At 44.6% G+C, this 23,289-nt stretch overlaps 2 protein-coding genes across 5 annotated transcripts in view; one reads left to right on the top strand and one right to left on the bottom strand.

Moving 5' to 3' along the window:
* The window catches only part of adck5 (aarF domain containing kinase 5), a 119,058-nt gene extending 104,806 nt beyond the window's left edge, over positions 1–14,252 (top strand). For 3 of the 4 annotated variants that reach the window (XM_073055121.1, XM_073055123.1, XM_073055124.1), the window contains 2 exons: positions 11–127; positions 13,668–14,252. In XM_073055121.1, coding sequence (XP_072911222.1) covers positions 11–127; positions 13,668–13,773 — 223 coding nt within the window. In that variant the 3' untranslated portion in view covers positions 13,774–14,252. Of the gene's footprint in view, positions 1–10; positions 128–4,323; positions 4,395–13,667 lie in introns of all 4 variants that reach the window. The other variant, XM_073055122.1, reaches the window with a different exon arrangement.
* Positions 14,253–20,080: 5,828 nt separating this feature from the next.
* The window catches only part of cpsf1 (cleavage and polyadenylation specific factor 1), a 136,325-nt gene continuing 133,116 nt past the window's right edge, over positions 20,081–23,289 (bottom strand). Inside the window, exons 36-38 of the mRNA XM_073055126.1 lie at positions 22,854–22,983; positions 22,043–22,181; positions 20,081–20,395 (exon numbers count right to left, since the gene is read on the bottom strand). Of these exons, the coding sequence (XP_072911227.1) occupies positions 20,348–20,395; positions 22,043–22,181; positions 22,854–22,983 (317 nt within the window). The 3' untranslated portion in view covers positions 20,081–20,347. The remainder of the gene's footprint in view (positions 20,396–22,042; positions 22,182–22,853; positions 22,984–23,289) is intronic.

A 23,289-nucleotide genomic window follows, 5' to 3' on the forward strand; every position in this document is an offset into this window, starting at 1 on the left:
TCCCTTGCAGCGCAGCCCAAGGCGGCAAACTGTTCTCCAGCGAGCATAACAGGGGATTATGGGTTGTCGGCCCCCTCACGTGGATGAAAATGAAGTGGGCGAGGATCCATTTTGAGATTAGTCTGAGGTAAGCACAGAGATGTCATGTGTGGCACCCCTCTGGGCCTTGAATGTGTTGTGGATACAAATAATCACATTTTAAGTTGAAACTAAATAGTTTATGAAACCGTAAATATTGTTTTGTTGATGAATAAATGCTTGTACAAAGTAAAAGGGGGATCCCCACAGGTTCAGGGGCAGACTGGGGTACACTGCCTCCTGAGTACAATGATCACTACGGCCATTCACACAAAACGCTGGAGGAACTCGAGCTGAAAAAGAGGGAAAGGGGAGGGGGGAAATTAATTTCGGGAAGTTGGAGAAATCAAAGTTCATGCCATCAGGTTGGAGGCTACCCAGATGGAAGATGAGGTGTTGAGAGTGGCCTCATCGTGACAGAACAGGAGGCCTTCTTGATGGGGGATTGGAGTGCATAGGGACTGGAGATCTCTTGGGTAAAAATGAGGTGATCTGGGAATTGATTGAGAGCATGCCAATTCCTCACTAAGGCCTCTTCTCTCTTTTCCTCAGCTGCCTATCACCTCCATCAGATTCCTTCTTTTCCAGCCCATTCCCTTTTCCAATTGTCACCTCCCAGTTTCTCATTTCACCCCCCGTCCCCCACCCACCTGCCTTCACCTATCACCTTCTAGCTTGTACTTCTTCCCCTCCTTCCCTCCTTCTTATTCCCTTTCTTTCCAGTCCTGATGAAGGGTCTCAGCCCAAAATGTCAACTGCTTATTCATTTCCACAGATAGTGCCTGACCTGTTGAGTTGCTCCAGCATTTTGTGTGTATTACTCTGGATTTCCAGCACCTGCAGAATCTCTTGTGTTTATGACAACAGCTATTGCTGCATGGCCCAGCCTCGCTCCTGTCATGCACCTCCCTCACCTCCACAGGTAGAGGGAGTAGGAAGTCTGGGGACCAGGAAACGTCATAAACATTCAGCAGGTAGGCAGCTCATGTGGAGGGGGGACCAGAGCCGGGTTAGGGACCCTTCACCACAGCTAGGAAAGTGAGAGAAGAAGCACGTTCAACCAGAGACCAGAAATGCTTCCATTCTCTTTTACCGCTCACTGTCAAATGCTAAATAATTTTTAACAGCACACACAAAATGCTGGACAAACTCAGCAGGTCAGGAAACATCTATGGAAATGAATAAACAGCCGATGTTTTGGGCAAAGAGGCCAGCTGGTGGTGTAGTGGCATCAGTGCCTGACTCCGGGGTGAATGGTCCCAAGTTCGAATCCAGCCGGCTCCCTTGAACGCTTTCCATCCATGCTAGGTTGAGCGTTGAGCTATCAACTCGATCTCGTATAAAAAAAAACCTGGAGAATGCCACAGAAACGCCACATGATGAGCAATCACCAAAAAGATCGGTGTAGAAAGCTTGTCATGACGGCGTCCCAATCCCAATGACTCCACCAGGAGTTAAGGGCATTCTTCTTCTTTGGGCAAAAACCCTTCGGCAGGACTGAATCCACTCAAATAGATGCTGCCTGACCTGCTAAGTTCCTTCGCCATTGTGTGTGTGTGTGTGTGTGTGTTGCTTTGGATTTCCAACATCTACAGAAGCTCTTATGAATAATTTTTAACTTTTGTCTCCATTCTCTTTTTCTGTCTTCCCACTCTCCTATGTAAACACACTTGTCTTTGTTTCCAGTTCCGACAGAAAGCTTGTGTTCTCCATATTTATTGTTTGATTATTATTATTATTTTCTTTCTGTGTATTTGCACAGTTTGTTGTATTTTGCACAATGATTGTTTCTCCATCCTGTTGGGTGCAGTCTTTGTGTATACGGCCACAAGAAAATGAATCTCAGTGTTGTATATGGTGACGTATACAGTGTGTACTTTGTTCGTAAACTTTGAAGATCTGGAACCCGAACCCCAAAGTTCAAAGTAAATTTATTATCAAAGTACATACATGTCTCCATATCCAACCCTGAGGTTTGTTTTCTTCTGGACTTTCTCAATAAATCCATAACCACACTTCCATACCTCTCTCTGTAGATACTGCCTGACTTGCTAAGTGTTTGCAGTGTTTTCTGCTTCATAGTTTGGCGGTAGTTTGGATTAGTGTATCCCCGTCATCTCGTCTGTTTCCCTCCCTGTATACCCCCAGTGAGACTGACCAAGAATGTCTGATACCTCGGACATGATCCTTAACCAGGCAGATTAGAGGAGATGGCTAGGGACCCTCAGGAGATGTTTGTACTTTGCTGTCTATTGGTGTGGTACTAGAAGACTGGAGAGTGGCTAACATAGTGCCCTTATTTAATAACTGCAAGGTCAAAACTGGGAACTACAGGGTGGAAGCTTAATGTTAGTGGTCGGAGAGTTACCAGATGGAATTCTGAGGGACAGAATTAATTTACATTTGGGCAGATAAGAATTAATTTGGAATGGTTAGCGTAGCTTTGTCTGTGGGGAATCATGACTGACATATTTGATTAAAGTGTGATTAAAACGATAATGATAGGGTGGTAGATTTAAGCCCTACGTGGATTTGAGCAAGGTCTTTGGTAAGGTCCCGCATAGTAGGCTTGATTACATGGGATCCAGGGTGAGATGGCAAATGGGGTACAATATTGGTTTAGTCGAAGTACTCTCACCACCCAGGATATGCCCCCTTCTCAGTGCCACCATGGAGTCTGAAGACAGACACTCAAATGATTCAGAAACAGCTTCTTCCCCTCTGCTATCAGATTTCTGAAAGGTCCATGAACACCACCTCACTATGCCTCTTTTGCAGTTTATTTGTTATTGTACTTTATAAATTTGAGTTTGCACTGTACTGCTGATGCAAAACAACAAATTTTGCATTATACAACCTGTGATCATATAGCTGATTCATATTGGAGACCCTTGTCCAGCGGTGCTGGATTCCTTATTGTATGCCATATATAAATATTGATTATCTAGAAGTGAATATAGGTGGCAGGCTTAGTAAAAATCAAACCAAAGGTGTAGCCATGGGCACTTGCATGGGTTTCAGCTACACCTGCCTTTTTGTTGGCTACGTGGAACAGTCTATGTTCCAAGCCTACACCAGATATCACTCCCCAACTTTTCCTACGCGACATCAACGATGTGCTGCTTCCTGCATCTATGCTGAGCTCGTTGACTTCATCAACTTTGCCTCCAACTTCCACTCTGCTGTCAAATTTGGGTTTGAGCTAGATAGGTATCTTATGGATAGGGGAATCAAGGGATATGGGGACAAGGCAGGAACCGGGTATTGATAGTAATTGATCAGCCATGATCTCAAAATGGCTCGAAGGGCCGAATGGTCTACTTCTGCACCTATTGTCTATTGTCTATAAATTTATCTGGTCTGTTTCCGATCCCTCCCTCCCCTTTCTTGATATATGTCTTTATCGCTGGAGACAGCTTATCTACTGATGTCTATTATAAACCCACCGACTCTCACAGCTACTCAAACTATTTCTCTTCCCACCCTGACACTTGTAAAAACGCCATCCCCTTCTCTCAGTTCCTCTGTCTCCACTACATCTGCTCTCAGGATGAGGCTTTTTATCCCAGAAAAAGGAAGCAGTCAGGTTTTACAGCTGCCCCTACACCTCCTGCCTCACTGCCATTTAGGGCCCCAAACAGTCCTTCCAGGTGAAGTGACACTTCACCTGCAAGCCTGTTGGGGTCATCTACTGAATGTGGTGTTCCTGGTGTGGCCTCTGTATATCAGTGAAACACAATGTAGATTGGGAGACCGCTTCGCCAAGCATCATCTGGCAGAAAAAGCAGAATCCCCTGGTGGCCACCCATTTCAATTCTACTTCCTGTTCCCATTCTGACACGTCAATCCATGGCCGTTCTACCATTGCGATGAGGCCACACTCGAGTTGGAGGAGCAACACCTTGTATTCTGTCAGGGTAGTCTCCAACCTGAAGGCATGAACATCAATTTGTCAAATTTCTGGTAATTGCCCTCCCCCCCCATTCCCCCTGTTCACCATTCCCATTTCCCCCTCTCACCTCATTTCCTTACTTGCCCATCACCTCTCTCTGGTTTCCCTCTCCTTTCCCTTTCTTCCATGATCTTCATCCCTCTCCTATTCAATTCTCCGTTCTCCAGTACTTTATCTTTCACCAATCAACTCCCCACTCTCCCCCATCTCCCTCTCCCGGTTTCATATATCACTTTGTACTATTTCCTCACCTCTCCCCACCTTCTTACTCTGACCTCATCTTTTCTTTCCAGTCCTAATGAAGGGTCTGATGAAACATCTTTTCCATAGATGCTGCCTGGTCTGCAGAGTCCTCCAGCATTTTGTGAGTGTGGCTTGTTTACTAAACTTGCAGATAACACCAAAATTGGTGTTACAGTGGAGTAAAGAAGATTATTTCAGGTTACAATAGGATCTAAATTAGCTGGAGAAGTAGACAAAGGAAACAGCAAAAAAGTTCAAAGTAAATTCATTATCAAATTACCATATAGGAACATTGATATTCTAAAGGGAGGATGAAGCAACCGTGACGGATAAGGGAAGTTAAAGACAGCGTAAAAGCAAGAGAAGTCATATGATACAGGATTGGGAAGCATTTAAAAAGCAACAGGAGGCATTAAGACGTCATAAGGAGAGAAAAGATTAAATATGAAGGAAAGCCTACCAATAATATCAGAATCAGGTTTATTATCACCAGCATGTGTCCTGGAATTTGTTAACTGAGCAGCAGCAGTTCAATGCGATATGTGATAATAAAGAAAGAAAAATTAAAGAAAAAATAAATCAATTGATATATATATATATACACGGTGCCTATAAAAAGTATTCATACCCCTTGGAAATTTTCATGTTTTGTTTTACATTGAAAAGCAGTGGATTTAATTTGGCTTTTTTGACACTAATCAACAGAAAGAGACTCTTATGTGAAAGCAGATCTCTACAAAGTAATCTAAATTAATTACAAATGTAAAATACAGGCAGTCCCCGGGTTAAGAATGAGTTCTGTTCCTGAGTTCGTCTTTAAGTCGGATTTATACGTAAGTCGGAACAAGTACATCCGGTATTATTTAGTGTCAGTTAGTCAAACATTTGTCTTAGTATATAGTATATATTTTATCTTTCTATGCATATAAAACACTTAAGAAACGTATGTATTCCAATAATTAAACCGCTGTGTTGCTTAGTAATAATTGTAGCTTTCATCGGGGCAGGGCCTTTCACATGCTCCATTATTCTCACTTTATCTTTTAAAATTGTTCCGATTGTTGACCGACTGTAGCCCAATGCTTTTCCAATGACCGATGGCGTTTCACCTCTTTCCAAACGCTTTTATTATTTCCACTTTATTTTCAATCCTGATCACTTCCCATCAACGGAACAGAAACACTGCGGGTGGCGGGTCCCAACCTCCGCCAGCTGCCGAGCTCCGCTGGGTCCTAAAGTCCACCGCACTGAGACAGGTTAAATGAGACAAGTGGGGGCTGTGCTGGGTTTGGGTATTTGATCCTCCACAATATTCCGCGTGGGAATTTAAACTGGAGGTGGCGGTGTTTTTTTTTACAAGGTTGAGTTGCGAGCTCGACATCAACCTGGCACGGATGGTATGGGAGTCACTGGATCGACATCAACCTGGCACGGGAGTGGTCTGTCACTGGATCGAACTTGGGAACCTCTGTTCTCAAGCCCGGCACTGATCTCACTGCACCACCAGCCAACCGGAACGGTGGGGGGGGGGGGGGGGGGCGCGGCGGGGTCAGGGTGAATCCTGCTAAGAAAAATTTAAGCCAAATACAAAGTTACATACTCAACAGTGTCAACGGCAATAACTTAAAATGGTGGATGGCATCACGATCCAACTTAAAATGGCGAACGGCGTTCTCCTTCCTCAGTTCTTAAGTATGAGTTGTCTGTAAGTCAGACGTTCGTAACTTGGGGACTACCTGTACAAAATAATTGCATAAGTATTCATCCCCTGTTAATGTGACACACTAGATCATCACTAGTGCAGCCAAATGGTTTTAGAAGTCACATAATTAGTTAAATGGAGATTACTGTATGCAGCAAAGGTGTTTCAATTGATTGTGGTAAAAATACACCTGTATCTGGAAGGTCCAACTGCTGCTGAGTCAGTATCCTGGCAAAAACTACACCATGAAGACAGAAGAACTCTCCAAGCAACTCCACGAAAAGGTTATTGAAAAGCACAAGTCAGGAGATGGGTACAAGATAATTTCAACTCACTGAATATCCCTTGGAGTACAGTTATGGAAGGACTGGAAAGAATATGGCACAGCTGTAAATCTGCCTAGAGCAGGTCATCCTCAAGAACTGAGTGACCATGCAAGAAGGGGACTAGCGAGGTAGGCCACCAAGAGACCTATGGTGGAGTTACAAGCTTCAGTAGCTGAGATGGGAGAGACTGTGCATACAACAACTGTTCCCGGGTGCTTCACCAGTCACAGCTTTATGAGAGAGTGGCAAAGAGAAAGCCACTGTTGAAAAAAACTCGCATGAAGTCTCGACTAGAGTTTGCCAGGAGGCATGTGGGAGACTCTGAAGTCAGCTGGAAGAAGGTTCTATGGTCTGATGAAACCAAAATTGAGCTTTTTGGCCATCAGACGAAACGCTATATTTGGCATATCATCAAAAATACACCATCACTACCGTGAAGCATGGTGGTGGCTGCATCATGCTGTGGGGATGCTTCACTGCAGCAGGCCCTGGAAGGCTTGTGAAGGTAGAGGGTAAAATGAATGCAACAAAATTAAAGGAAATCCTGGGGAAAACTTGATGCAGTCTGCAAGAGAATTGGGACTTGGGTGAAGATTTATTTTCCAGCAAGACAATGACCCCAAGCATAAAGCCAGAGCTACCCAGGAATGGATTATAAACAACAAAATTAATGTCCTGGAGTGGCTAAGTAGAGTCCAGACCTCAATCCAATTGAAATTTTGTGGCTGGATTTGAAAAGGGCTATTCACTCATGATCCCCTTGAAATCTGACAAAGGTTGAGCAGTTTTGTAAAGAGGAGTGGGGAAAAGTTGTAGTGTCCAGATGTGTTGAGCTCATCTGACAGTGAAGCATCACTGCCATTCATGCTATTGGGTTTCACTTTGTTGGAAGTAATGTCTTGCAAACCCTGCCAGAGTTGACGTGCATCCAATGTTGCCTCCAACCTTGCTTGGAATTGTTTCTTGGCTCTTGAAATAGCCCTCCACAAGTCATACCTGGTTTTCTTGTACAGACGTGGGTCACCAGAATTAAGTGCCACAGATCTAGCCCTCACCAGATGATAAACCTCCTGCTTCTTCCATGAATTTTGGTTTGGGAATGTACATCAAGTTTTCATAGGCACCCACTCATCTACAAAGGTTTTAATGAAGTGCGTAACAACTGCAGCATACTAATCCAGATTCGAAGATGAATCCCTGTCCATAATTTCTTGGTCCTCACTACTGGTGCTGCAGCCTTCAGTCTCTGCCTGTATTCAGGGAGTAGAAGTACAGCCAGGTGATCAGACTTTCCAGTCAGGGTGTGGAATATCACAGTAGGCATTTTTGGTGATGGCGTTACAGTGGTCCAGTGTGTTGTTTCCTCAGATACTACAAGTGATTGATTGTTGGTAATTATTTAGTGATTTTTTTCAGACGGTCCTGGTTAAAATCCCCCAAAATTATGCTGAAGGTGTCAGGGTGTGCTGTTTTGTGCATATTAATCCCATTACTCAAATCATCTAGAGCCTGTTCGACATTGGCCTGAGGTGGAATGTATACTGCTACCAAAATGATTGCAGAAATCTCCCATGGAAGGTAAAATGGACAGCACTTAATTGCAAGCTATTCCAGGTCTGGTGAGCAGGATTGGGACAACACTGATACATTTGTGTATCAGGAGTTGATCATGAGGCATACTCCTCCACCTCCGCTTTTATGAGACTCAACAGTCCTATCCTAACGTATAGGGGCGTTATTACAAAGAAGATCAAAGAGGATACCAAAAGTTTTATTTAGATATATTAAGAGTAGAAGAGGCAAAGAGTGGATATCGGACTGCTGAAAAATGATGTTGGAGAGGTAGAAATGGGGACAAAGAAATAATGGAAGAACTTAAGTATTTTGTGTCAGTCTTCACTGTAGAAGACACTAGCAAGTATGCTAGAAATTCGAGACTGTCAGAGTACAGAGTTGAGTGTAGTTGCAATTACAAAGGAGAAGCTGCTCGGATGGCTGAAAATTATGTAAGTAGCTAAGTCACCTGCACCAGATGGGTTACATTTCAGAGTTCTGAAGGGGGTGGCTGAAGAGATTGTGGAGGCATTAGTAATGACCTTACAAGAATCTCTATATTCTGGAATGCTTCTGGAAAGTTGCAAATGCCATTCCACTTTTTAAGAAGGGAGGCAGGCAGAAGAAAGGAAATTATAGGCCAGTTAGACTGGCTTCAGTGGTTGAGAAGACCTTCATTTGAGTCCATTATTAAGGATGGAGGTGCATGATGAAGTAGGACAAAATCACCATGGTTTTCTTAAGGGAAAATCTTGCCTGACAAATCTGTTAGAATTCTTTCAGGAAATAACAGGCAGGATAGACAAGGAGAGTCACTGGATGTTGTTGCCTTGGATTATTAAAAGGCCTTTCCTTAACAAGAGCCTATTATATTACAGGAGAGATACTAGCATAGATATAAGATTAGCTAACTGGCCAAGGAGACAAAGAGTGGGAATAAAGTGGGCCTCGACTGGCCAAGGAGGCAAAGGGTGGGAATAAAGTGGGCCTCTTCTGGCTGGCTGCTTGTGTTCTGCAGGGGCTGGTATTGGGACCACCTCTTTTCATATTATACTGTGTGTCATTGATATGGATGATGGAATTGATGGCTTTGTGACCAAGTTTGCAGACAATACAAAGATAGCTGGAGGAGCAGGTAGTGTTGAGGAAGAAGAGAATCTGCAGAAGGACTTGGACAGATTGGGAGAATGGGCAAAGAGGTGTCAGGTGGAACATAATGTAGGGAAGTTTATGGTCGTGCACTTTGATAAAAGAAATAAAAGTATAGACTATTTTCTAAAAAGGGAGAAAATTCAAAAATCAGAGGTGCAAAGGAATTTGGGAGGCCTTGTGTAGGATTCCCGAAAGGTTAATTTGCAGTTTGAATTGGTGGTAAGGCAGGCAAATGCAATGTTTGCATTCATTTTGAGAGGGGTAGAATATATGTAAAAGCAAGAATGTGATGTTGAGGCTTTATAATGCATTGGGCAGACCACACTTGGAGTACTGTGAGCAGTTTTTGGCCCATTATCTAGGAAAACATGCTGGTTTCAGAGGAGGTTCACATGAATCATTCTGGAAATGAAAAGGTTAATGTATGAGGAGTGTTTGATGGCTCTGGGCCTGTACTCACTGGAGTATAGATGATAAAGTCAATGGTGAGGGGTTATCTAATTAGAACCTGTCCAGTATTGAAAAGCCTTGATAGAGTGAATGTGAGGTGGCTGTTTTTCCATTGTGGGGGAGTCTAGAACAAGAAGAAATGGCCTCAGAATAGCGATCTCCATTTAGAACAGAGGTAAGAAGGGATTTCTTTAGCCAGAGGGTGGTGAATCTGTGGAATTCATTGCCAAAGATGGCTGTGGAGCCCAAGTCATTGAATATATTTAAAAGAATTAGTCAGGGCATCAAATGTTGTGGGAAGTAGGCAGGAGAATGGGGTTGAGAGGGATAATAAATCAGCCATGATGCAAAGATGGAGCTGAGTAGCCTAGTTCTGCTCCTGTGTTTTATGGCCTTATACTACTGTGAGATTCATTTCCGTGTAGGCATTCATAGCAAGTACAAATAGAATCAACAAAGGTAGACAAACAGCCTGTGGGGAAAGATCTGAAATACAAAAAAGAAACAACATAATAATAAATAAGTACTAAGTATTGAGGTCATTAGTTGTAGAATCCTTGAAAGTGAGTCCAGTGTGTGGAACCAGTTTAGTGTTGGGGTGAATGAAGTTAGCTCCACTGGTTGGGGATAATAACTATTCCTGAACCTGGTAATGTGGGTCCTAAGGCTCCTGCACCATGATGAGAGAGCATATCCTGAATGGTGGGGGACCCTGACGTTGGATGCTACTTTCCTGTGATAGCACTCTGTATAGGTGTGCTCAATGGTGGGGAGGGCTTTACCTGTGATCCACTACTTCTTGAAGGCTTTTCCATTAAAGGTACCAGTTTACTCTCAATCATGCATCTGTAGAGATTTGTTAAAGTTTTAGAATCTTTGCAAACTTCTAAGAAAGTGGAGGCACTGGCATGTCTTCTTCGTAATGGCACTTAACAAGCTGGACCCAGGACAAGTCCTCTGAGATGATAACGCCAAGGAACTTTCACAAGGAATGTTAAGAAAGAAATCAGGAAGGCTAAAACAAGTCATGAAGTTGCCCTGGCAGACAAAGTGAAGGAGAATCTTCAAGGATTCTACAAGTACGTTAAGAGCAAATGGACTGTGAGGGACAAAATTGATCCTCTGGAAGACCAGAATGGTAATCCATGTGTAGAGCCAGAATTGATAAGGGAGATCTTAAATGCATTATTTGCATCTGTATTTGCTCAGGAGACAGACACAGAGCCTGTAGCATTGAGGAAAAGCGGCATTCACTTCATGGACCCTGTGCAGATTACAGAGGAAGAGGTGTTTGCTACTGTGAGGCAAACCAGGGTAGATTAAATCCCCAGGGCCTGACAAGGTGTTCCCTCAGACCTTACAGGAGGCAAGTGCAGAAATTGCAACAGGAGAGGTACCAGAGGTTATTCTGCTATTTAAAAAGTCTAAACATAAACCCTTTGGAAAATATAGGCTGGTGAGCCTGACATCAGTTGTGGGAAGTTATTGGAAGGTGTTCTAAGGGACTGGCTATATAAGTATTTGAATAGACATGGACTAATTAAGGATAGTCAGCATGGGTTTGTGCATGGTAGGTATGTCTAACCAATCTTAGAGTTTCCGAGCAAGTTGATGAAGGAAAGGCAGTATATGTTATCTACATGGACATTAGTAAGGCATTTGACAAGGTCCTGCATTGGAGGACCTCCTAATTTGGTCAAGAAGGTTCAGTCACTTGGCATTTAGGCTGAGGTAGTAAATTGAATTAGATATTGGTTTTGTAGGAGAAGCTGGGGAGGGGGAGTGGTAGTAGAGGGTTGTCCCTCTGACTGGAGGCCTGTGACTAGTGGTGTGCTGCAGGGATCAGAGCTGGGTCCAATGTTGTTTGTCATCTGTATCAGTGATCTGGATGACAATGTAGAATACTGGATCAGCAAATTTGTGGATGACCTTAGGAAGGCAATGTCCGTCATTAAGGATCCCTATCACCCAGGACATGCCCTCTTCACACTGTTACCGTCGGGAAGAAGCCTGAAGTCACATACCTAGTGATTCAAGAACAGCTTCTTTCCCTCTGCCTTCTGATTTATATATGAAACCTGAACCCATGAACACAACCTGTTGGTTTTTTTTTGGCGCTAATTTTAATTTAACTATTTAATAGACATTTATATACTTAATATAACTTAATGTTTTTACTCTATATTTATTTATCATGCATTTCGTTGTATTGCTGCCATAAGGTTAACAAATTTCATGACATATGCTGCTGATATTAAATCTGATTCTTATTGGGGGTGTAGTGGACAATGAGGAAGACTGTCATGGCTTGCAGAGAGATCTGCATCAGCTGGAAAAATGACATAAAATTTAATGCAGACAACTGTGGGTCTTTACACTTTGGTAGGACCAAGCACGGTAGGGCACTGAGGAGTGTGGTAGGACAAAGGGGTCTGGGAATACAGGTGCATAAAGTGGCATCACAGGTAGGTAAGATTGTACATTGGCCTTCAAAAACCATTGTATTGAATACAGAAGATGGGTTGTTATGCTGAAGTTGTTGTACAAGATGTGGGTGAGGCCTAATTTGGAGTGTTGTGGTCACCTACAGGAAAGACGTAAACACGGTTGAAAGAGTACAGTGAAAATTTACAAGGATGTTGCCAGGTCTGGAGGACCGGAATTATAAAGAAAGATTGAATAGGTTAGGACTGTGTTCTTTACAATGTAGATGATTGAGAGGAGATTTGATAGAGGTGTACAAAATTATGATGGGTAAATGCAAGCAGGTTTTTTCCACTGAGATTGGGTGGAATTACAACCAGAGATCATGGGTTAAGGGTGAAAGGTGAGAAGTTTAATGGAACATGAGGGAAAACTTCTTCACTCAGAGGGTCATGGGAGTGTGTAATGAACTGCCAGCATAAGTGGTTGTGAGCTCGATTTTGACATTTAAGATCAGTTTGGATAGGTACATGGATGGTAGGGATATGAGGGAAGTGATCCTAGTGTAGGTTGATAGGAGTAGGTAGTTTAAATGGTTTCTGCATAGATTAGACAGGCCAAAGGGTGTAATTTATATACTGTACTTCTCTATGACATATATATAATTTTAACTTTGGATGATGCTGAGACTAGATGGTTTGAGTTACAAAGAGACTGGATAGGGGTAACGGCTTTTCCTGGTGTGTAGGAGGCAGATGTATGAATTTAAAACCATGTGTAGATAATGTGATGGCCAATCTTCTTCCCCAGGGTCTGAAACTAGGACACTGGTTGAAGGTGAGAGGGGAAAAAGTTTAAAGGGCAAGTTTTCCCACATAGGTGAGTGTATGGAACGAGAACTGCCAGAGAAGAAGTAGAGGCTGGTACAGTTACTGTTTGTGATATTAGACAGGTTCATGAACAGGAAAGTTTTAAGATTATAAGACATAGGAACAGAATTAGGCCATTTGGCCCAACCAACCCCATTGTCTTGTCTTCTCCCCATAACCTTTAACACCCTCAATTAATCAAGAACCTATTGACTGGGACTGCGATACTGTGAGGGCTGATGGGATAGAGTTTATCAAATGTGTTCAGGAAAGTTTCCTTAATCAGTTCATAACAAGTCCTAACTGGTGAGAATGCAATACTAGATACCCTGTGAGGGAATGAGATAGGGCTGGTGACAGAGGGGACCCCTTTGCATCTAGTGATCATAATATCATTAGCTTCAAGTGAATCAGGGAGAAGTACAGGTGAGGTGCTTGGGTTGAGATTTGACGATGATGAGCCAAACATAGATTAATGGGGTTAGTTTAGGTGGGCATCCTGGTCGGAATAGATGAGTGGGGCCGAAGAGCCTGTTCCACACTCAGCACCAGGATAATCACAGTGAAGGTGTGGCTTTTTTTTAAATTAAGTGCAATTGAAAAATATCGCCAGATCAGAAATGCTGATCAAGTCAACTAGTTCCTAAAGAGAACTCTGATAGGACAATCAGATGGTTCACTGCTGCTCAGCGATAGCACACAAAAAAAATCATATGTACAATTAAACATTAAAAAATAGTAGAAATACTGGAGTCATGATGAAGTCTGCTGGAGAGAGACATTTATATACATGCTGTCCTCCATGATTCAAAGAGATTGAAGGATAAGGTTGCAGGGTGACAAAACGTGCCTAACCCTAACGCGAGGCTGGAGCTGTCTGCTGTGTTTGGTGACTGTATTCTCTGTTTGTCTCTCAGGTCAGAAAGCCTCATGATGAAAGTTATCTCAGTCATCTTCCGCATGCTTGCCTACTTTGGGCTAATGGCCCCTGACGACAAGCTGTACAATTACCTGGTGCAGTAGTGGCTGGAATGCTCTGCTGTGGGAGAATGCTGCCCATCTCGCTGGGGGAGCTTCTTCCTTTCTTACCTCATGACACAGAAGAGATGCCAAGATGGAGCTGTGGTGAGGAGTACTGGAACACACTGACGGTGAAGGAACAATGGCCCATGGTGACGTGGCTGCACAGCACCTGGGTGCAACTCTGCTGATCTACACACACCAGCTGCCAGCACAGTTCATGGGCCAAGTCTGGACAGACCATAGACCAACGGTCGTGAAAAACAATGAATAAGGAGAGTTGAGCTTCTGTTAAGGATCAGACTTTGGCCAAATAGCATCAAAGCTCATTCAGATTCTTGATTTCTCCCCAAAAACAGATTACCTGGTAAGAAAATCCCAGAAACAAAGGCTCGGCCTCAAGTATTAACCTTCATCATGTGTAGAGAAACAATGTTTTTACTGCAAGTATTTTGTTCAGTAAAGGTGTTTACTGAAGTTCACTTTTTATTGTTGTGTTATGCATACACTGAGTATTTATTCAGAGATACAGCGTGGTCCCTCTGGCCCAACAAGCTGTGTCACCCACTACCCCACCTATTTAACCCTAGCCTAATCACTGGACAGCTTAAAATGACCAGTTAGCCTACTACTGGTTCGTCTTTGGACTGTGGGAGGAAACCCACGTATTCCATGGGGAGAGAGTACAAACACCTTAGAGACGGCACCTGAATTGAATTCCACCCTGGGCTGTAATAGCATCCTGCCAACTGCTATGCTACCATGGTGCTCCACAGATATTTATTACCACAGGACAGTGCCTTCAGCCCAAGTCAGTTGTGAAGGGGAGAGGCAGAAACCAAGTTAACAATTACTTTAAACCAGTAACCTGGGTTTTGTAGAGCTACGTCATTACCTGACAATATGCCCCGGCAACTTTGAGGGATCTATGGACGTGGACCCCAAGATCCCCCTGTTCCTCCACATTGCTAAGAATCCTGCCATTAACCCTGTATTCTGCCTTCAAATTCAACACTCCACATCACATTTTTCTAGATTAAGCTCCATCTGCTATTTCTCAGCCCAGTGCTGCATCCTGTCAATGTAAACTCCAACAACCTTCTACACTATCCACATCAACCACCTTTATATCATGTCCAGACTTACTATCCCACCGTTCCACTTCCTCATCCAAGCAATTTATAAAAACCACAATGAGCAGGTCCCAGAACAGATCCCCGTGGAACACCACTGGTAACTGATCTGCAGGGAGAATACACTCTATTTGCAACCAACCTCTGCCTTGAATGAGCAAATACTTTTCCTTCTGGACTTTGAAATTCAATTCTCTAATTTGTTTTTTTTTTAAAGTAATTGTTTTCTTGACAACTATGGACTGCATCATATCACACCGACTCCTTCTCAACTCCAAGCTCCCCCCCCCCCCCCCAAAATGAGAAATACACTTCTCATTTGTACATTTCCAGTGAGGAATCTGTTGGTGGTCCGTTGAATCCAACAATGATAGGAGACCTGTGCGGGAGAATTTTTAAAGTGGTAAAGCTGTTGTACTGGGCAGTTCCACTCTCTCAACCTTGGAAGTCTGGGTCCAGTGGTCGTCACAAACTGGCTCTTCCTCGGGTGCAGTGGATGACCATGACTTCTTCGATGCCTCGTCACGTCCTTCACTTTCCAGAATCACCTTAGTAGATTTGGATCAGGCTTGGATTTCTCTGTAACTCTCATTGGGCCAGGCTGCCAGAGCTGAGTTCACACGCTAGGGCAGGCATGTCCCTATCTCTTCAGGGAATGAGGTCTGCTGGTTACCTTCACCTGCTTTAGCCCACTCGTCAAAGTGGCGTACCAGGTTGTGGTGGGTGGCAAAGGGAAAGCCAGCCCAGAATGGACAGGAAGCCCCTTAACTTGACCTGAACAGCTGTTTCTCTCCCTATCACTCCTACCTGACCTGTTGATCAGATGTGTGGGAGATAAATTCACGGAATGAAGATAAAGCTTTGTTCAAGAACACAAAAGGTGAAGACTATTTTAGTGTAATAGGGGTGTAGGGTGTCCAGGGAGGGGTAGCACCTTTCGTGAAGGGGCTTGTCGTGTCCATTCTGGGGCAGCTTGCTCACCTCTAGTTCAGAGTAGTTGTTTGCACCACACCCCAGTACACTACATTGATGGGTGGGCTCCATACCCCAGTGAGATGGGAACATGCCCGTCTTTGCATGCTCGATGAAAAGTGAGTCTTTCACTACAACCAAGGAAGGGCATACAGACGAGTCACTTTAAAATCTCACTCCTGCCACATGGCCTTCTGTGTTGTAGCATGAGGAACCACACATCATCTTCCATCTGGACAGGCTGCAGTTTTCAGAACAGTGTCTGTGCAGGGATATGGACAGTCAACACTTTGGGTCCAGAGCCTTGAGATGGTGGATATTGAGGGAACCAAGGGATCACTGGTGAGACCAATGGTATGAGAGCTGTGTGGCCTCAGTTGCAGCACAGATCAGGCTCTCAGGCTATTCGGTCACTCTGGGAAAGTGATATGACGTGGTGTCCGTGCTGGGTTGGGGGCAGGCCCTTCCTGTTGGTGCTGCCCTCTAGTGTTCGCTTGGTGGAAAGCAAGCTGGCTTGCCTGTCTCCTGTCACCCTTCCTGTTGGTGCTGCCCTCTAGTGTTTGTTTGGTGGAAAGCAAACTGGCTTGCCTGTCTTCTGTCGCCCTTCCTGTTGGTGCTGCCCTCTAGTGTTCGCTTGGTGGAAAGCAAGCTGGCTTGCCTGTCTCCTGTCACCCTTCCTGTTGGTGCTGCCCTCTAGTGTTCGCTTGGTGGAAAGCAAGCTGGCTTGCCTGTCTCCTGTCGCCCTTCCTGTTGGTGCTGCCCTCTAGTGTTCGCTTGGTGGAAAGCAAGCTGGCTTGCCTGTCTCCTGTCGCCCTTCCTGTTGGTGCTGCCCTCTAGTGTTCCCTTGTTGGAAAGCAAGCTGGCTTGCCTGTCTCCTGCCGCCCTTCCTGTTGGTGCTGCCCTCTAGTGTTCGCTTGTTGGAAAGCAAGCTGGCTTGCCTGTCTCCTGTCACCCTTCCTGTTGGTGCTGCCCTCTAGTGTTCGCTTGGTGGAAAGCAAGCTGGCTTGCCTGTCTCCTGTCGCCCTTCCTGTTGGTGCTGCCCTCTAGTGTTCGCTTGGTGGAAAGCAAACTGGCTTGCCTGTCTCCTGTTGCATAATGATTGGACTGCTGTAGGCTTATTCTTGCCAACAATATCCCAAGCACCATTAATCAACAGCACATGACAGTCAGAGACTCGGGCTGTTTTCTTTTGTATGTCTTGTGCTGTGTATGGACTGACAATACGATGCAGTGCAACTTGGCCCCAGAGGAACGTTGTTTCATTTGGCTGTATTCATGTCTGGTCAAAAGACAAACACCTTGGAGGAAGGTGTTAGTGGAGCTGCGGTAGATCAATTGTGATCATACACACTAGGATAGGCACGAGGCAGTGAATGCCCATCTTGTACCTGTCTCACCTAAAAGACCGTAAGATAAAGGAGCAGAATTAGGCTATTTGGCCCATTTTATCCTAGCTGAGCCAAAGGATTGCTCAATGCTGGATTTACAGAAGAGTCTTAAATCACAAAGAATTTATATAAGAACAAGCAGATTAATTTGGTAGTTCCTTAAGATTCTAGCACCTACAGGATATAAAATTATGATGGTATAGATAAGAGTGAATGCAAGCAGGCTTTTTCCACTGAGGCTAGGGGAGAAAAAACCAGAGGACATGGGCTAAAGGTGAAGGGGGAAAAGTTTAAAGGGAACATTAAGGGGGGCTTTTTCACACAGAGAGTGGTGGGAGTGTGGAATGAGCTGCCAGATGAAGTGGTAAATGTGGGCTCACTTTTAACATTTAAGAAAAACTTGGACAGGTACATGGATGAGAGGTGTATGGAGAGATATGGGCCAGGTGCAGGTCAGTGGGCTAGGCAGAATAATGGTTCGGCACAGCCAAGAAGGGCCAAAAGGCCTGTTTCTGTGCTGTAATGTTCAATGGTTCTAACCCTCACCAATGGCCAAACAAATATAACTGCACAGTGGACATTACATAGGCAGAAGAGATTAGTTTCACTAGCCATTTGATTACTAATTGGTTTGGCTCAATATTGTGGGCTGAAGGGCCTGTTCCTGTGCTGTACTGTTCTATGGTCCAGAGGGGGCAGGAACCGATAGAACAGAACTGGGGAGGGGGGCTGTGGAGTAACTAATGAAGGATAGGCCTGATTGTGAAGTGGTTAAACTTTGCTTTGTCAATAGAAGAGCTTTCTAACCTGGGTGAAATTCTTAAGGAAAGACGATTATCCTTCAGCATACATTGACAGATATCATTATGGGTGCTGGGCCTTACAATCTAGGGCACGTGTCCTGTAGCTAGGCAGTCAGAGTGTCTAGTACTCTTCTGTAACTCTTGTGAAGGCGGAGAACACAGTACAAACAAATAGAGAGCAACACACACAAAATGCTGGAGAAACTCAGGTCAGGCAGCAGCTATGGAAAAAAGTAAATGGGTAACGTTTCGGGCCGAGATCCTTCATCAAGTCTGGAAAGGAAGGGGAGAGGAGGAGAAACTAGAAGGTGATTGGTGTGTGGGGGGGGGGGGGGAGGGAAATAAAGTAAGAAGCTGAGAGGTTTTAAGTGAAAAAGGGAATGGGCTGAAAAAGGAAACTGATGGGAGAAAGTGAAGAAGTGGCACCAGAGGGAGGTGAGGAGAGGTAAGAGGCCAGCGTGGAGAATTAAAGATGATGAATGTTTATGCCGTCAGGTTGGAGGCTACCTACATAGAACATGAGGTGTTACTCTTCAAATCTGGGAGGGGCCTCATCGTGGCAGAATAGGTGACCATGGACTGTCATGTCGGAATGGGAATGGGGACAGGAATTTAAATGGTTGGTCTCTGGGAAATCCTGCTTTTTTTGGAATGGACCTTTTATGGTAGTCATGGGGCTATCTTGTCCACTTGTGTGTGCCTACTCTTTTCACTGTATACAGACCGGGAACTATGAAAGGCTTCAGTCCAAACACTTTGCAAAGCCAATCAGACTTAGTTAAAGAAAAACTACCTCAGAAATCTTGCCCCCACCCCCATCATTTCCTCAAATCACCTTAAAATGTTAGAACACAGCTGAGAAACAGGCCTTTCAGCCCATCTAGTTCATGCCAAACTATTAATCTGCCTAGTCCCAGCGACATGCCCCCCGACTATAGCAACCCTCCCATGCCCCTCCCATTTATGTACTTATCTAGACTTGCACTACCCACTGAGTGAAGAAGTTCCTCATGATCCTCTTAAATATTTTACCTTTCACCCTTAACACCTATAACCTCTAGTACTAGTCTCAGCCAACCTCACTGGAAAAAGCCTGCTTGCATTTACCCTATCTGTACCCCTCATCATTTTGAATAATTATGCTCCCCTCACCCTGGGACAAAGTCTCTGGATGTCCACTCGATCTATGCCTATGCGTCACAGGAGCTGTGCTTTTGCTGTTACGTGTGTCTAACGTGCTTAATGTTCCAGAAAATACAAAGGCAGAGGCAAAATACAGTCCTAATGCTGGAAATGAACTTCCAGACTCTGACCGTTGCTTCTGCCACACGTGGAAAGTAGTAGCTGCTGTGTGATGTACAGTGCATTCCGGTTCACTGGGTCATCGGGGGACAACTCTTACACTAATCGAGAAAATAACCAGGATTCCCTTTGTTTACTTGGGACACTCTGCCATTTACTTGGGACAGGAGGCTACTGACATTTTCTAACTAGCATCAGTATGTGCACTTGTGTGGTTGTTAAACTTTTCACTGTGCTTAGAGCGACCAGTTTTTAAATAGTGATTTTTGTCATTGAGGTTTCAAGCATTCAGGCTTGGAGATGTCAGAAACAGCCAGGAGTGAAAATGAAACAATTTCACTATTTCAACAAATTAGGAACTACCAAGAACTTGAAGGTATCAACAATCCTCTTAAAAATGAAGATTTGGAGGATGTAATTGTCAACAGCAATGTACGAAGGCAGTCCAAATTAGTTGTCTGACTGTAAATGAACAAATTTTTATAGTACTGTAGCAGTATTGGTAGTGTTCTAATTAGTGCTGTATTTTATTCAAATGCATAATCTGCTACTCAGTTTGTTTTTTTTAAATACCTTTTTAGCTATTTCCATGAAACTTTGGCTAACTAGGTCAAAATGTACTGGTCCCAGTTAACTGGAATTCACTGTACTTCTTTGAAACTGAAGCTCACGACTTCTTTTAGATGGAAGAGGAAATAATGATGAAAGTGGGCCAGATTAAAAAATAACTTTTTTTTCCCCATCTGTTTTACAAAACATTTTAAACATGAAAAAGACACACAATACGTTCAAGCTAACTCATATAAACAAATGAAGTCCTAAAACCCATCTCCAGATCCTCTGCGGCTCGTGACTCAGTCATAAAGGGGGAACCTTTAAGCGACACCCTTGTGTCCAGGTGGTGAACTTTAGAAAGCGCACACACCATTGCAAAAATGAATGTGATCACAGTGTTCCTTGTATTTCCGCCTCGTTTCCATCAGAAGTGGGCAGTAACCCGATCAATCTCCAGCACGTCTTCCAAGATCTGAAAGAAAAGGGGTGGGGAAAATGTAACAAGAGCATCCAGATATTCACAGGTAGGAAAGGTGCACTTTTAATCCCCAGACAGACAAGTTGACTGTGCTCAGCTTAGGCCAAACATTAGAATCAGCCCGGGGGAGGGGGTGACAGCACAGTAGCAAGGTGGTTAGCACAATCACTTTACAGCCCCTGAGTTCACTTCCCGCCACTGTCTGTAAGGAGTTTCTATGTTTTCTCCATGACTGCATGTGTTTCCGGCCAGTGTTCCAGTTTCTGCCCACATTCCAAAGACATATGGGTTAGGGTCAGTGAGTTGTGGGCATAGTATGTTGGCACCAGAAGTGTGGTGACACTTCTGGGACCATTCGTTGGTGACACAAACAACATACTTCACCGTATGTTTCAAGGTACATGTGACGAATGAAACTAATCTTTAAAATCCAGACAACGTGGTGGAAAGGCTGGAGATTGAATTGATGGTCTCGGGACCCCACTAGCCCTGCTCGCATCATCAACCTTCAGGGATCCCCGTGCCACGCTTCCCGGGAGCCCGTTAACCCCGCACGTGGCCACACTCCCCAGAGGAAGCCTGGAAGCCCTGTACAGGCAGTCCCCGGGTTACGAACGAGTTCCATTCCTGAGTCCATCTTTAAGTCGGATTTGTACGTAAGTCGGAACAAGTACATCCGGTATTATTTAGCGTCAGTCAAACGTTTGTCTTAGTATATAGTATATATTTTACCTTTCTATGCATGTAAAACACTTAAGAAACGTATGTATTCCAATAATTAAACCACTGCACTGCTTAGTAATAATTGTAGCTTTCATCTGGGCAGGGCCTTTCACATGCTCCATTATTCTCACTTTATCCTTTAAAATTGCTCCGATCGTTGACTGACTGTAGCCTAACGCTTTTCCAATGACCGATGGCATTTCACCTCTTTCCAAACATTTTATTATTTCCACTTTATTTTCAATTGCGATCACTTCCCCTCAACGGAAATGAAACACTGTGGGCGGCGGGTCCCGACCTCCGCTGGGTCCTAAGAACCACCGCACTGAGACAGGTTAAATGAGACAAGTGGGGGCTGTGCTGGGTTTCAGCATTTGATCCTCCACAATATTCCGCGTGGGTATCTAAACTGGAGGTGGCAGTGTTTGTTTTTTTATGAGGGCAAGCTGCGAGCTCGACATCAACCTGGCACGGATGGTACGGGAGTCACTGGATCGACATCAACCCGGCACGGGAGTGGTCTGTCACTGGATCGAACCTCCGTTCTCGAGCTCGGCGCTGATCTCACTGCACCACCAGCCGACCGGAATGGGGGGGGCGGTGGGGGGGGGGGGTCAGGGTGAATCTTGCTAAGAAAAATTTAAGCCAGATATAAAGTTACACACTTAATACAGCGTCAATGGCAATGACTTAAAATGGCGGACGGCGTTCTCCTTCCTCAGTTTGTAAGTACGAGTTGTCCGTAAGTCAGATGTTCGTAACTCAGGGACTATCTGTACACCATTAATACTGCGCGCCCTGAGATACTGTTGCGTGCCTTGGCCTCAGACACCGATAACCCCGTGAGCCGATGTCTAAGGTGCTGTACGTCAGATACTGCACACATTAGTTGTGTCCGTTAATGCGCCACGCTCTCACCATATCTGGCGTGGTGCCGATTTTCTTGGCCAGCTCGCTGCGCTCCATGGTGCTCAGGTAGAGAAACTTGTTGAGCAGGTCACCGTCCAGGATGTTGCGCACGGCGTTCTGCAGGGCTCGGCGATCACAGTGAAGCATCCTGGGGAGCACAAAGCGGGCAGAATGAGACCATTACACCACAGTGGGCCAGTCTCCAGGGCAGCAGACAGCATGTGGACGTCCAGTGACCCACATCATCCACCCCCCGACCCCCAACCAACTGTAGCAGTTCAAAATGGCAGCTTCTCAAGGGATCTGGACTATACAGTTAGGAAATAGGGCGGCTTCCCACGCCCACTCCCATGAAGTGCATGACAAAATTGGTCACATTTCCATAAAGACCACAGCCCACAGGAGCAGATCGAGTCTGCTCTGCCCTTCCATTATGTCTGATTTATTATCCCTTTGAACCCTAATCTCGTCTTATGAAATCATAAGATACAAGAGTAGAATCTAGACATTTGGCCCATTGAGTCTGCTCCGCCATTCCATCCTAGCTGATTATGCCTATCAACCCAATTTCTTGCCTTCTCACCAGAGGGCACCACAATATTCACCTCTTTTAAACTAATCAACTTCAGAACTTTACCTCACTGGCCGCCTTTCACCAACTACCAACAAATTGGGCTATGAAAAAGAACTGTTCCTCCCTGTGAGGTGATGGTCTGGGGCCAATCGACATGCTTAGAGAGACACAGTGAGTTGTTTTACGCCAGTTCGAAAGAGCAGGTACTGAAAGACAGAGATGGTGACAAGAGAAAGTTCTGCTTACCTGAAGGCTTTGGGGTTGAGGCCGGCGTGGTGTGGGATCATTGTGATCAGCGCATTCTGTAACATCAGTAGCCGCCTGTATGTCTTCTCCTGCATGGGTAACAGGAACCCAATCCCACCATCCAGCGTAGCTAGAAAACAAAGCCAAACATACAAAACCGGCTCCACAGTTGAACACAAGACGGTGATGGTAGAGGGTCGTTTGCTAGATTAGATGCCTGCTACCAGAGGTGTGTCGGGTCCCCTGTGGTTCATCATTTATATTTACAATCGGTATTACAGTGTACAGTAGGTGGCGTGATTAGTCAACTTTTGGAGAACACTATAGGTGGTGGTATAGCAGAGAGTGAAGAAGTTTACCATGGGGTGCCACGGTAGGGTGACACCATCACAGGTTGGGTCACCAGAGTTCAGTTCCAGCGCTGTCCATAAGCAGC

The sequence above is a fragment of the Hemitrygon akajei genome, chromosome 8 (assembly GCF_048418815.1).
Source record: "Hemitrygon akajei chromosome 8, sHemAka1.3, whole genome shotgun sequence".
NCBI lineage: Eukaryota > Metazoa > Chordata > Chondrichthyes > Myliobatiformes > Dasyatidae > Hemitrygon > Hemitrygon akajei.